Below are 14,142 nucleotides of genomic sequence, written 5' to 3' on the forward strand. Positions count from 1 at the left end.
CACTGCTCCGGCGTTTCTTTGACTTTGCTCATTACTTGGATGACGCGTTTATTTTTGGGTTCACGTTGTTTTTGGCATACCGGTATACGACCTTTTTGTTATGCTTTGGACCCTGAGAGGGCCGGGATCCAGGCAGACGGGGATGGATGGCCGGCCGATGATGTGGTACTGATCATCTCGAGCGAGGTCTAGACTTGCAACAAGGAACTGATTCCTTTCTGGTGGTCGAGTTGAACAGGCCGCGCATCAAGTATAAAGGATGGTGTCCCTCAGTGCTCGTTGAATATAGTCTCTTCCGACTCGCTAGAACAAACACAAAGACGAGAAGAAGATTACAATACTTTCTTTTGTCCTCTCTTTTTTCCTTTTTCTTTTTATTTCCTTTTCTTCCTGTATTGGTCTTGGGATTTCATTCACTTTCCTTACGACGTCCTCTTTCTATTGCTTTCTTTCAGACGACAAAGACTCAACGTATCGCTACGATAAAAAAAGCTCACGACTCTACGGTCTCGCTCCATTCTCAACTCCTTATATTTGATCCATCGCTACTCGACTTTGCCTCCCGCCACCTCTTGACGAGACACGGTTGTTTTCTACAGCATACGCAGACATCACTAGATCATACGCGGCGCCTTCCTTCAACCTTTCAAAATTTCCTCCACCGACGCTCCCACCCGAATCTCCTACCCTTCTCCTTGCGCCCCCTCTCATACGACACTGCATCACATTACGCAGCAGCCCAAACTCACCCTGATCACATCCCCCGAAGCACTCGAGGCAGAGCTCTGCTCCCTGGGAGATTACGGCACCGGTAGCCGCACCGCCAGCATCATGGGTTCCATGCCTCGTCTCGGCGCCCTCGGGCACACCTTCACCGCCACCCGCGCCATGCAGTTTGTCTCTCTCATCGGCATCATCGGCATGACGGCCGATTTCATCGCCGAAATTGTCGGCGCAGAGGCGCAGCCTCCCGATGTTCTCATCGGCACTCTGGTAGTCGTATGTATTCTCCCCTTTGGCCTTTGCTTCTTGACAATTCCTCCATACTGACACGAGCAAAACTGGCAGGCCGTTATCGCCGCCCTATACGTCGCCATCTCGTACATCCTCTACTGGGACTCGATGCTCCCCCTCCTCATCGCCACGGCAGCGGACGTCGCCCTGCTCGTAGCCGTCATAGTAGTGGCCGTCGTCCTGGGCAAGCCCCTCTCCTACCTGACCTGCGGCAACCTCCCCAAAATGGATGGTAGCTTGCCCGCCTTCATCGCCTCGGTGAGCGAGAACATCCTGAGCACCACCGATGGGAGCGGCACCGTCAAGTACTTCGTCTGGGTCGGCGCCGCGCGACAAACGTGCTATGTCATCAAGGCCGTCTGGGGTCTCTCCATCGCCCTCTGCATCCTTTTCGCCATGTCGGCCATCACGTCCATCTGCCTCTGGCGGCGCCTGAAGATGGGCCCGGCGCCCGGCAAGGACATTGAGGACCAATGAGGGTGCGGCCGTGGCGAGGTGGCTGGAGCCACGGCGACTTGGACGGGGAATCTTTCGTTTGAGGATGATCATGGAGCCGGCGGTGGGGGTGGGAGTGATGGTGGTGGCCACGGACCTGGTGCCGCCGCCCTTCCCTACCCGCGCCCCGTCCTCGAGCATCCGGCCCTTCAGCGCAAGACAAGCCTCGGCACTTTTGCGATGCGGTCATCTTCAGGCGAGAAGAAGTGGGACTCGAGCGAGGACTCCTCCGACGGCGATGGACCCCCTTATCGCCCCGCGTACTACCCCCAGAGGACGTCGTTCCTGTCACCCGCCACGGCACCCAAGGTCCGGACCAAGTCGGTGGTCATCGTGGACGACGGCGTCAACGGGTTCGAAGAGGACGATCGGAGGACCGCCGTGCCGGTGGCATATATGCCTCCCATCCCCGGCTCTCCCGGCCCGCTGGCTTCGCCATTGTCTCCGATCATGCCGTTGTCTCCCGTTCCCCAACCCCCTCCAGAACCCGGAAACCAGCCGGGAGTGGAACTGACTACCAAGCCACGGCGGAAGACAATCAAGGAATTGATTGAAGGATGGTGGGATTTGGGCCTTTTGGAAGCGCATAAGCGGCAGACAATGCTGGCTAGTCGGCGCTAAAGCTTTGTTTGATAGACGTCAGGGCTTTTTGTCTTCCTTTTTTTTTTTTTCCCGAGTTTGTTCGTTAGCGTTTGCGCTTTCCTTTGTCCTGTGTTTCTACATCAAATTGGGTGCCTAATCTTGGGGAGGTAATCTTCTGCTGGGCGCCAGGGGAGCTAGAGCTGGTTCAGGTTGACATTGCGTGTATCTCGTGGTAAAATGACAATGAAAAAACAAAGAGCCAAAAAAAATTCGCATTTGTGTAACAAAGCTTGGTGATACGGGACTCGGAGATCTTAATAAGAATGATTGGATGGTCCATGATTTGAAGACATGCGGCAATGTCCCAATCCTCGTTGAGCATGTCTCTTCGCGCCCACACGGACTCTAACACGATCGAGGCGGTCTTGATAGACCCAAACTGGCGCTGGATAGGGACCCGTTCCGGCGGTGTCCCTTTTACCAGATGTCGAGAATGGCAACCTGGCCGATGATGTGGATGAACCAGAACTGGCAGCCGAAGTGGTCATCCAGACGGATGGTGGAGCCGTTCAACATGTCCGGATCGCAGGACTGGTCGAGGTCGAGGGCGGAGGCGGAACTGTGCCAATCCTGCAGCAAGGGTCGGCTCGGCGCTCGGCGCTGGTGGCGGTGAGGACGTCGATGAGGAAGAGGGCGGCGCCGAAGGTCTTGAGGGCGACCTGGTCGAGGGAGCTGGGTCGGACGCGATCGGGCGGGATGGTCACCGTCGGAAATGTAAGGAAGGAGATCGACACCCTCATCGAGCTGCGAAGCAAGTTGAAAAGGGCTCAAAGTTTTGAAGATACTTGCGTTCCCGGCATTGGTTGGCATGTATCTTGATCCGACGCTTGAGCTCCATAGCTCTCCTTCTGAGGCTGGCCACGTCCATCCAATCAGGCCTAGAGTCGCCAAAACAGCAGGTAATTTCGAGGGCGGTGCAGTCCTGGCACCTCGGCCGGGAGTCGTCGCACTCTTTTACGACGGAGACGACATGGTGAGTGAGGTGATGGAAGAGGGACCATCGGCAGGGCGTTTGAATGTTAGTACATCAGGAGAGGAAGGTAGCAAGTATATAGTCATGACATGGATATGAGCGATGTGGCGTATTCTCTGGAAAAGTCAGTTGGGATGAGGGGAGTGAAGAGGAGTGGGATTGTCGTCGCGACCTGATCCTGGTGGTGAGGATGCTACTCTGCACTGTGCCCTGGGTACTCTTTACGGTACATACGCTGAGTAATCCATCCACCCCGGGCTCCACTTTATAGAGGTCACTAGGTACATACGAGTATGCACACGAAAACATCCCTTCTGCAAGGACGCACGGAGACACCTGTGATAGTAAACTTCGTAGCTGGTACCGTGTAGTACCTCATCTGTCAAGGCACTTCATCTCCGTTTCTTTCCCTTCATCGCGATCGCGGTTGTATTCGTAGATGAACATACTCAGTGAATACTTTCAAGTAGCTCACCGCCAGAAGTTCTTACGCCCTTCTCGATTCCCATGTAACCCTCCCGAGTCACTATATGATCGCAGTGTGGACACCAATTCCGGAGCATAGTCAAAACGCAGGGTCAGAATAATAACTGCACATACTTGATATGCGTTATATCGTATTTTTTCTATTGTATCATGCCATTTGTATCGTACCACAGAGACCGACTATCCGTCTCAATACTCAACACAGAAAAGAAATTTACAGGGGAGGGTTGGCGTTCTCGAGGAGCATGACAAAGTACTCCTGGAACCAGGCGCCGGCCTCGGGGGCGGGGACAAAGGCCGAAGGGCTCTGGCACGTCTCGTCGAAGCGGGCAGCGTTGGGGTCGCTGGTACCGTCGCCCTCACCACCGGGCTTGACCCAGACGACGGCGTCGAGGAGGTCGATGCCGGTGTCGGTGTTGGGGCGGGGGCCGAAGCCGGAGTCCTTGACGTTGCACCAGTGGCCCCACTCCTCACGACCGCCGGGCTGCTGGCCGGCACGGCCGAGGTCGACGATGAAGTGGGCGGGGAAGCCCTCGGCCTCGAGGTGAGGGGCGATGGCGGCGTGGAACTTGGACTCGTCCCAGTTCTCGTTGGGCTCGGTGAAGGCGGGCGGCTCGGTCAGGTTGTAGCCGTTAAAGTTGGACACGTTGGTCACGAGGCCGCGGACGGCGCGGGGGCTGCCGGCGTTGTGGTACACCTCGGCGTACTCGGCCGCGGTCAGGGCCAGGTTGCCCTCCCAGCCGAGCCAGCCGGCGTGGCCGGCGTCGATGTAGATGGCCACGTTGGGCAGGTTGAGGGTCGAGAGCGCGTACTCGGTGACCTCGCGGTAGACGGGCGCCGCGTTGGCGCACTTGGGGACCTCCATGTTGGTGATGAGGTTGGCAAGACCATCGGGCTCTGTATTCTGGTTAGTGTTCGGGGCTCAGACGGCGGATGGGGCTCGCGCTGCTCCTACTCACCATAGGCGAAGATGATGCGAATGTCGGAAAACTCCTCGACAAGGTCGCGAATGGGGTCGATGTACTGCGTCTTGTAGATGTTGACGCCGTCCTGGTCGATGTGGAGCTCACCGGCCGAGGCCTTGGCAGAGCAGTCACGGTCGGGGAAGTTGTAGATGACGAGGGTGGCGGCGTAGGGGGGGTTGGCACCGGCGTTGTTGGCCGCGCGGATCTCGTGCAGGGTCGAGTTCATGAGCGGGATCTTGTCCATGATGTCTCTTTTTTGTTGATGCCATTGTCAGCGTCCGAGTCTGGCATTGCACAGATCGAGTAAACACGATCTTCCTTTCGTTCCCCCAGACTTACAGCCATTGGAAAGTGGAAATGCCAGCGACAACCTCGGCCTTGCGGATGAGCTCGGTGTCGTTCATTTGAGGAATGGCAATGTTCTGAATCTCATCGACGTAGTAAGGGTCCGGGTAGAGCTGGATGTCGGCGAAGGGGTTGCCCTCATAGGCGCCGCTCCGGCAATGGTGAGGCAAGGCCAGGGCGGCCGTGCCGAGGGCGGCAGTGAGGAAGAGGTTCTTAGCGGTCATGTTGGCGACGGCGAGCTTCTGCCCTTGCTAAGAAGAATATCCAAGGAAGGCTGACGACGGCGGTGGTGGGAGTCGAGGGGTGCCATTGAGAGAGATGAAGGGGAGGTCTTCATGGTCTTATACTTATGCCAAGCTGGATTGTCTAACCGTGATTCCGGGATCACCATGGCGGGTGTCCTTTTTAGTATATCTCGGAAGAGACGAGAGGGTGGCTTAGCCCAGGTCTCCCTCGAGGGCGACATGTCTTGGGAGACGGCCATGGCGGTGATCGTCCAGATTCGCCATATCGAGAGTTTCTCAGCCATGCCCGGACTGCCTTCCTTAAGCATGGCATTGGCAATGCTGATCATCGGGGGATCGGCTCTGGAATACAAAGGGCAAATGAAGGCGAACTTGCCCTCGACGGTAGATGGGCAAAAGAGTAGAGCATGATGCGGGATGCGATATGGATGGGCCGGTACGCTACGCTACAGTCTTTCTGTTCTTGGTGAATTATTACGAATCAACCCACACCTGACTGAGGATTGTCAACCATGCACACCAAGGAGGGCCCGTGAATCCGGGAAATGAGCTTGGCGTCTACGGAGACAAAGCCTCCGGGGAAGTGGAGAACATAGACTCGCGATGCGCGATGCGCGATGAGGTTGACCGGGATTCGATGAGTGACGTTTCAGACTCGAGCTGACCCTGGAACGTCATACCCAATGGTCCTGGCCGTAAGAGGCAATGTGGAATTGAAATGATGGACTAGGCTGACGATTGGAATAAGGTGTCATCCCGTTGGAACCCGGCGATGAAAACGAAGAGGCGAGACGAAGGTTGAGGGCGTTGTAAGGGACGTTTTTTGTACACTACCTAAGCAACGGCTCTGTGTGTGTACATTGAAATATTACAGGACAACCGTGACAGTGGAGCTACTTCGTATGCTGCTGTGGATCGCGTATGCATGCATGTTCCCCTGCCGTAATATCCGTATATTAAGGTACGGCCAAAATTCTGACTGACACTACAACGTACTTCGTAGGTACCTTACCTACTTCGTACCTACCCAATATGGGCTGCCCAGCCAATCCCATAATGGTCGGCTGAATATCGGGCCACTTCCCAACGCCAGACTTTAGCTTAGTCAGTCATCAGAATCTCCATTTGCTCTTGCAAGAAATGGGAAAAGGACCGAAATTCCGATTTCCCTCATCAGTTCCAGGAACGAACCCCATTTTAACTTCTTTTCCCCCACTCCACCACGCCACGTCAGCTAGGCTAGTCCCAGACCCCCAGCTTCGGTTAGAAGCCGACGAGGGGAACTCGAAGCAAGATCTCAAGCAAGATGCTTGTAACTGCACCAATGGATTCCATACAGAAGCTGCCTGATCAACGGCACTCAGCCACCAACGGCCCGAACCTCCACTGACGAGTACGAGTGCAGTCGACCAGTGAGTTGACTGCATGCGTTGTACAAAAGGCAGAGGCAGGCCATGGCGTCACTGTCAGAGTCGCTCACAATGCATTTTCCGCCTGCAGGTGCTAATAGTTAGAGCTTCCGCACGGATGTGTGTGGTAACAACCTATGCTCTGAAAAGAAAAAAGCCTGTTTGACGTGCTGGTCAGAGTCGACAAAGGGCAAGGCTTCGACGCCTTCCGAGATCTTTTTAAAAGAACACTTGTTCAGCCCAGCTGTCTGGGGCGGAGAGATGACCGGTAGTGAAGTTGCGGCACTGCTCAAAAACCGTCTCGAGTGGACTCACAACCAGCGAGATACCTTTTCCGCACTTCAAGAGGACGAGGCGGACCACCACCCCGTTTTCAAGGCGAAGGAAGAACAGTTTTCGTTCGATACCTCGATTCGCCTGAGGATAGTTCCCATCCGTCGCCGACAAGAAGATTGGAAGGCCTTGCCCGATTTCGTGGCAAAGAGGGCTGATCAGCAGCAGCCTCGGCGAAATGGAACGTGTCGAGATGACAGGTGAAACCATTGGCGACTGAAGAACCTTCATGACATTGCTTGGGAATCCTCCATGGCTTCACGCTGACTGTCCTACATACGGGGAAGAGACGGTGGTTCCAGTAAGTGTCGTCCAGTTTTCCAATCCGGATCTATCTGGTCCCAGTCTCGGAGATTCCAAACCGCCAAAACCCTTTGTCTAGGCAATGGGCGCGGCTCCTCATGGTGCAACGTCTTCAACACAATGAATCCCACGCCGTCGCAATTCTTTGTTGCCAGCCCGTTCAGATTCTCCATTCATGGGACCATCAGCAGTTCCTCCGCGGATGCTTTCGTCCTCCAGGAACCTGTTTGCGGGTGTGTTTTTCATCTGCGCGTCGAGAATGCGGCCAGGAAAACTCGGTGTTCAATCTCGGATTATCGATTCTGGGAGGGAAGGGAGCTTCTGCGGGAAGATGTCGGAGTGCTGGTGATTCAGGATGAACGCCGAGTCCTGTCTACGGTGCACGCTTTTTTTTGCGAACAGCGCGACTATCCTGCCATACTCGCTGAATCCTTTCGGGATGTCTTGGCTGGTTATCATAGCCCGCAGCTCAGTCTTGTGTAAGCTGACACTGTTCCCGAACTCCATCCTCAGAAGTATCGTTTCGCCGAGGACCAGCCATGGCCGCATGCCAGCTTTTGCCCGCCAGATTGCGCGACGAGCCTTCTCCTATTCGCGAACTATTCGTCTGTCGGTACTCACGGCGTCACTCATTCACGGTGAGGTGGCGACTTTCGTTTCTCGTCATGATCACACTCGGTGAGACGAAAGAGGAGAAGAGAAGAAGAAGAAGAAGAAGAAAACTGCACCGAGCAAGGTTAGCTTTTGACGATGGTTGGGGTCGCAAGCGAAACGAGCACCCGAAGATTGGTCTTTGTGTGTTTTGGGCGTCTCCATCGACCCCGTCAGGAGAGGCCAGACCCCCTACCTAGGCCTTTTACGTGTTTTCCACTGGGCGTGTCCTCCATCTCCGATGACGGCCCCGAGAACACCATCGCTCAAACGGGAGGATCTCGTACTGCGCCAAGGGACGTGTTCCTTGGTAGCCTGTGCACCGGAGAAAATGCTCAGACATATCTACATTGTAATCGTTTTCCTCTACCAGGGAATCCGATATCCAACGTTTCCCAAGTTGCCTCCGTCCTCGTTTACTATGACGATCAACATTTTTGCCGATCAAGGCACATTTTCATTTCTTTGTCTCAAGTCTTGAACTGATGATAGGGTGTTAGAAAGTAGGATCCCTGAGCCCAAGTGAACTATTGGCGGGTCACGCGATGCGCGTCGAGGCGAACGAGTCGTCCTTGCGGTGAACGGAGTCAATTTTCCTGAAGGGCTTTCCGGGTCTTTCTAAGCAAAAGAGGCTGGGCGGATGGACCGCCTGGTGCGGAGCTAGTGGGCGAGCAGACACGATTAAGCATCTTCACTAACCACTTTGACTATCCCTATCCGGACCAACTAGCCAAATGCCGCCACCAGCTCTGGCCAAGTCGGGGCCCGAGTGCACTGCTGGGGTTCCGATACCATGGAAGCGAATGATAACCATCTATGGAGAGGTCAGAGCTGACGTATGAGTGCATCTTTTTGAACCAAGGGTCGTTTGCCTTTCACGTGGTCGATCAGTTCTGCGCCCCTGCAGCTTGGAACCCCTGCTCCGGAGTGTCGATGGTAGTGTCCACGTGTGGGACGGGGACTGTTGTGCGCTACGTTAACGAGAGAGGGTCGGCGACTTTCTGGAGATTGTTTTCCGAAGGCCCACTACCTCCCTTCCCCGTCCTCTTTGCCTAGCTTCATATCTGGGGTTGCTCTGGGGAAAGCGGGGGAATCAACGGCCTAGGCGGGTCTTAGCGCGTCGACCGATATGCCCCCATTCGCGATGCCACGACCCAGACGGTGCTGTTTATGGGGCCCAGCACAGATGAGCTCTCGCCTTCGCCTGAGACTGGTCCCAAAAGGTCTTAATGCTACGAGACAAATGGCTTTACTTGGTCTCAATATGCCCTGACGCTTTGCAGATCAGGGTTAGCATGGCCAAGCTGGAATGTCTGCGCGCTTGTTCAAAGCCGCGGCTTCGGCAATTGGCCAGAGAGTTCCAATGGGCCTCGAGCTGTGATTCCCATAAAGATGGCCATCCCGCCGCTTAGAGAGAAGGCTGGAGAGTGGTCTGATTTGGTCACTGTCTGCCTTTGTTTTCGTTTTCTTCTTGGTGTTCCTATACCGTTCTTGGATTCTTGGTAGAGCAAATCTTCGTGGAACAAGCCGTTTAGCCAACAAACAGGGAAGCCGGCGCGTGGTCGACATGGCTGTCACTGAAAGTGCTCAACCCCAGGCGGACACTCCGCAGCCGAACCCTCCTACCACCGAGAACCAGGAGCAGTCCGGCATCGATATCGAGAAGACGCCAGAGGCTGCGCATACCGAAAACAAGGAGGTTGCCTACATTCCGGAAGATGACTCTCAGTACGAGGTCACCTTGAAGACGTGGATCGTCGTCTGGGTATGTGCTGTCTCTGATACGAAAGGAGAGGAAAAGAAAACTGACGATGGAATGCGCTAGATTCTCGCACTATCCTATGGCATCTCCTTCTGGATCGTACCCTCGCTAAGCTCCGTGCAGGGCGTCGTGGCCGCCCGGCTCGGCGACCCGGCGGGTGCTACGTGGTACATCCCAGTTTACACCATGTGCGTCACCATCGCGTTCATGATTTGCGGTGCCAATTCGGATCTGTTCGGCCGGCGGTGGTTCATTGTCGGCGGCAACATCATACTCTTCATCGGCTTCATCGTCGGCGGTTCAGCCAAGAACAACACCTCGGTCATTGTGTCCTGCGCCCTGATCGGCTTCGGCGGAGGTAACGCGCAGCTCGCGGCCTTTGCGCTCCCCGAGCTGCTCCCCAACAAGTGGCGGCACTCGGCCATCGTCCTTGCGGATATCGGTGTCTACTTCTCCGTCGTCGTGGGTCCCGTCGCCGGCCGCTTCTCCGTCGTGAATGGCGACGCCTGGCGCTGGCTCTTCTACGGCCCCGCCATCGCCGTGGTCTTCTCCTTTACCGGCCTCTTCTTCTACTACTTCCCGCCTAGGCACCCGCGTGGCCTGCCCCCGCGCCAGGCTCTCCGGGAACTCGACTACGTCGGCGCTCTCCTCTTCATCATCTCTACGACGCTTATCCTCACGGGCATCGTCTACACCACGACGCGGGAGTCGAGCGACCCCATGGTCATCGGCACGCTCGTGTCGGGCTTTGGCCTCATGACCGCCTTTGCCCTGTGGGAGACCTTTATGCCCCTCAAGCAGCCCCTGACCCCGACGCGCATCTTCACGCGCGACCACGGCCGCCGGCTCACGGCCCCCTTCGTGGCGGGCTTCGTCATCACCATGTTTTACTACTGCCTCAACGTCATCTGGCCCACCATGATCAACGTCTTCTTCACCGACGAGACGACCGACTTCCGCTACAGCATCGTGCTCACCCTGCCGCAGAACCTGGGCCTCACGTTCGGTGCCGTCCTGCTCACGCTGTTCGGTTCCAAGATTGGCCACTGGCGCTGGACCCTGACGGGCAGCTGCGTCATCATGGTCGTCTTCGGCGCGCTCCTGGCCCTCGGAAACCCGGAGCGCAAGGGCCTCATGATCGCCATGATCTTCCTCTCCGAGGTTGGTTTCGGCTGGGCCCAGTACCTCAGCATCGCCTTTATCCAGTTCGGTACGGAGCAGCACGAGCTCGGAATTGCCGGCGGCCTGGCGGGTGTGGCGCGTTTCGCCGGCGGCTCCGTCGCCATTTCCGTTTACCAGACCATTCTGGCCAACGTCCAGGGCAAGGAGGCCGCGCGCATCATCCCGACTGCCGCCATCGCTGCTGGTCTTCCCGAGTCCTCTGTCGAGGCCCTCATGGGCGCCCTGCCCCTGGGCTCGGCCGCTTTGTCGGAGGTGCCCGGTATCACGGCCGACATTATGGCTGCGGCTGGCGCGGCGTTCAAGCAGAGCTACGTCGTGGGTCTTCGGACGACTGCGCTTTCGTCACTTTCTTTCGGCGTCATTTGCATCATTGGTGAGTTTTCCTCTTCCTCTGTAAAGGGGGGAAATACATGAACCTTTTCTTCTAACAAGAGTGAATAGCCTGCATTTGCTGCCAGGATATCGGACACCGCATGAACGACAAGATTGAGGTGTTCTTGGAGAACGACGAAAACGCGGAGAAGAACAAGCAGGTCACTTGAAGATGTGCAAAGATGCAAAATACCCTACTGCGAGTCTGGTCCAACTCGAGGGCCGACTTTGTGGGAGCGAAACAATACAACGTAAATACTTTGATCTTTTTCTGGTTGAATCTCAGGTGTACTTGGAAGGATATGGACAACTTTTGGAATGATACCTTGTCTGGCTTTGGCACGATATTTCACTCGTTGCAGTCGGGGAGGGAAATAATGGTAATTTATTGGATCGACAGACAGCCTAGGATATATCTAGTTGGTTGAAGTTATAAGAAACCCTAGCATGGCTGACTGGGACCTGATTCTTGATTCTATTGAGCCTGGAATATGCAGTCATTCGTCGTGAAGGAGTTGTCTGTATACGCTGTATGCGTCCCTAGTTGCACTGGCTCGACAATACATTCGACGGATGTTTATTAACCGCCATTGTGTATAGTGGCAGTGGCGGATTGTTGAGTCTGCCGCAATCTTTACTTAGTGGCTAAGTAACAAAGGTACAGTAGCTTGACATAAGTGTCGAGCCGATGTACCTACTTACGCACACTTATAACGTGGTGCTGAAAGTATATCGGCTCGATAGTTTTGTCTCATCACTGTATGTCTTGTCTTACGAAGTGGAAATGCGTCTGAGCAATGGAAATTTGGGACAAAGTACTTCGTAAACATCGTCATGTCAATCGTCAATGTACTGTGTACTTGTTCGGACACCATTACCGGACTCTGTCGCGTTTCCTTTTCAGGGGGCCAAAGCGCTAAGATGGACCAATTGGAGTCGGGCGGAAACTGGTTCGTGGGGTCATCCAATCGGATAACGCGTCCCGGGAAACGGAAACGTTGGAAACGTGACGATCGTCCCACAGTATTGGGTCCAAGGTCTCACTGTACGGTTCTTCAAGATCAGTACCACGCATTGTATAGGGTATTGGCCGTTTATGAATTCAAATTCCCCGCCACCGATACGGAGAAGCACACTAAAGACGGGATACGGGATACCTTCAAATCCGGGGCCTTGTTATTGGTCCCGTACTCTGGAGGTCTGGATATCGAGACGCGAGATGGTGCTGGGACTAGCGCAGAAAGTGAGAGAGAGAGGAGCGGAGTTGTGGGAATAGGTTCATTCTCGGGACCCGTTACTCGGGTCGGGTAGCTTCACGGCTGCCCCTCGTCTTGGTAGCTGCTGAGGAGAATATAAATGATGAGCAAGTCAGTAGATGGCGAAGTCCATGCCGTAGCAATTCCAACAAACCAACTTCCCACGAAATTCAGAGACCGATTTGTCCTCATCCCCTCCATCGCCATAGTATAGAGATTTCCGTTTCCAATCACATACTATCTTTCCGACAGCCCCTAAACATGGCGCAAGTTCCCGATATCAAGGACAAGCTGATCCTCTTCGGCAACGTCAATTTCGTACCAGACCACTACGATGATGTAAGCTTAACTTTCCACCTACACTTCGGTGCATGGATGTTTGACTACTATCATGTTCCTTGACATGTTCCTTGACAAGAGCGAGAAAAATACACACATATGAAAGAATACAACTGACGAGACCAATAGTGGCAAGCCGCCTACGACAAGCTAGCGGAGCACGTCTTCGCCAACGAGCCCAACACCTACACATACTACTTTGGCCTACCGCTGGAGCATGCCGACAACCCTTCCCGCACGGACTACATGCTCGCCTTCGAGGTGTACGGGTGCCGCGACGACCTGTACGAGGTCCACCTCAAGTCCGAGGCCATGACCAAGGGCTTCCTCCCCGCGGCGCTGCCCATCATGACCACGGGGCTGGACCTCGTCAACTTCGGCGTCGCCGGCGGCTTCCTCGACTTCTCCGGCCGCAAGGAGGAGTGCGGCATCATGCACGACGTGCAGATCCGGTGCGTCGACGCCGCGGCGCGGAGGGAGCTGCTGGGCGCCCTGCGCATGCTGTGCCACTCTGTCGAGCTGGCCCAGAAGCGCGACGGCAAGGGCGAGGTTCTCACCTTCCTCGGTCTGAAGAGCTTGGACAACGAGGTCGGCGCGCGGATCTTTGCCCGGTACAAGGACCGCGAGACCCTCGAGGCTTGGCAGCGGAGTGACGTCGTCAAGGGATTCTGGGAGGTCGTCAAGGAATCTGTGGGAGACATGTCGTCCCGGTCGTACCGCCCCAACGGCAAGGGTTGGTTGTGGAAGTGAGCTGGCTGGATGATTGCCGGGCGTGCCTGGCCAGTATATAAAGAACGGGGGCATGGTTGTTGTCAGGACAGCCGGAGATGAAGCTGAGGTAGAAATTTGTACATTCACGTCAGGGAGGGGCTGCAGCTGACCCCCAACCTGCTTCTTCCACGCAGGGTTCAGACATAGCGTTTCAACTTGCACAAAGTAAATAGGTAGACGAGGAACATGTCTTGATGAACGATACACGTAAATGCTTCGTCGGTATAATATGTGAGACCCGTATCTGTACCATGACCACACACCTTGAGGGGCACGGCTTTTTCAGAGCCTAGTTCAATCTGCGGCACGGGGACTATCGAAGTAGCCCCAGAATCCTCGACCATGGAAACCTGGAAATGGTGGAACGAGGAGACTTGACTAGCCGGGAAGGCGAAGCTGAAGAATAACAAGGGCCTGGCACTGAGCGACGGCGAGGGTAAAGAAAAGGACGTATTCGTAGTTGAGGGGACCATGTCATATTCGTGGAATCGTGGGATAATGCCATTTTCTCTCAAATGAGAGCCAGACGCCTGACGGCGGTGCGCAATGCCACCGAGTCTAGTATCACCATGTTGACCGACCGACCAACCGACCGACCA

General features: G+C 55.2%; 6 protein-coding genes across 6 annotated transcripts; 4 read left to right on the forward strand and 2 right to left on the reverse strand.

Moving 5' to 3' along the window:
- Window positions 1–831: 831 nt before the first annotated feature.
- ACRALDRAFT_2041208 (uncharacterized protein) lies at window positions 832–1,491 on the forward strand (the record flags this gene model as incomplete). Its single annotated transcript, XM_071021133.1, has 2 exons — window positions 832–999; window positions 1,069–1,491. The coding sequence occupies 2 exons, from the start codon at window positions 832–834 to the stop codon at window positions 1,489–1,491; spliced, it is 591 nt and encodes a 196-aa protein (XP_070875568.1).
- An 871-nt stretch (window positions 1,492–2,362) lies between these two features.
- Window positions 2,363–2,961, reverse strand: ACRALDRAFT_2052503 (uncharacterized protein; the record flags this gene model as incomplete). Its single annotated transcript, XM_071021648.1, has 1 exon — window positions 2,363–2,961. The coding sequence occupies one exon, from the start codon at window positions 2,959–2,961 to the stop codon at window positions 2,569–2,571; it is 393 nt and encodes a 130-aa protein (XP_070875569.1). The 3' UTR covers window positions 2,363–2,568.
- A 734-nt stretch (window positions 2,962–3,695) lies between these two features.
- On the reverse strand, window positions 3,696–5,224 carry ACRALDRAFT_1048847 (glycoside hydrolase family 6 protein). Its single transcript, XM_071015562.1, has 3 exons — window positions 4,915–5,224; window positions 4,570–4,826; window positions 3,696–4,507 (listed from the first exon to the last, which is right to left on the reverse strand). Exons 1-3 carry the CDS (start codon window positions 5,142–5,144, stop codon window positions 3,825–3,827), a joined length of 1,170 nt encoding a protein of 389 aa, XP_070875570.1. The 5' UTR covers window positions 5,145–5,224; the 3' UTR covers window positions 3,696–3,824.
- Window positions 5,225–6,646: 1,422 nt separating this feature from the next.
- On the forward strand, window positions 6,647–7,693 carry ACRALDRAFT_1069344 (uncharacterized protein; the record flags this gene model as incomplete). Its single annotated transcript, XM_071017662.1, has 4 exons — window positions 6,647–6,665; window positions 6,732–7,107; window positions 7,195–7,208; window positions 7,290–7,693. 4 exons carry the CDS (start codon window positions 6,647–6,649, stop codon window positions 7,691–7,693), a joined length of 813 nt encoding a protein of 270 aa, XP_070875571.1.
- Window positions 7,694–9,809: 2,116 nt separating this feature from the next.
- ACRALDRAFT_1031152 (uncharacterized protein) lies at window positions 9,810–11,347 on the forward strand (the record flags this gene model as incomplete). The annotated part of the gene is made up of 2 exons (XM_071014903.1): window positions 9,810–11,178; window positions 11,247–11,347. 2 exons carry the CDS (start codon window positions 9,810–9,812, stop codon window positions 11,345–11,347), a joined length of 1,470 nt encoding a protein of 489 aa, XP_070875572.1.
- A 1,347-nt stretch (window positions 11,348–12,694) lies between these two features.
- ACRALDRAFT_1069346 (uncharacterized protein) lies at window positions 12,695–13,522 on the forward strand (the record flags this gene model as incomplete). The annotated part of the gene is made up of 2 exons (XM_071017663.1): window positions 12,695–12,772; window positions 12,902–13,522. The coding sequence occupies 2 exons, from the start codon at window positions 12,695–12,697 to the stop codon at window positions 13,520–13,522; spliced, it is 699 nt and encodes a 232-aa protein (XP_070875573.1).
- Window positions 13,523–14,142: the final 620 nt, after the last annotated feature.

This window comes from Sodiomyces alcalophilus (genome assembly GCF_042370955.1).
Source record: "Sodiomyces alcalophilus JCM 7366 unplaced genomic scaffold ACRALscaffold_3, whole genome shotgun sequence".
Lineage (NCBI taxonomy): Eukaryota > Fungi > Ascomycota > Sordariomycetes > Glomerellales > Plectosphaerellaceae > Sodiomyces > Sodiomyces alcalophilus.

Coding starts and splice junctions, on each gene's coding strand:
- ACRALDRAFT_1048847 (XM_071015562.1), bottom strand. CDS start 5,144: ATGACCGCTAAGAACCTCTTCCTCACTGCCGCCCTCGGCACGGCCGCC. Junction 4,827..4,914: donor ATTTCCACTTTCCAATGGCT/GTAAGTCTGGGG, acceptor TCAACAAAAAAG/AGACATCATGGACAAGATCC. Junction 4,508..4,569: donor TCGCATCATCTTCGCCTATG/GTGAGTAGGAGC, acceptor ACCAGAATACAG/AGCCCGATGGTCTTGCCAAC.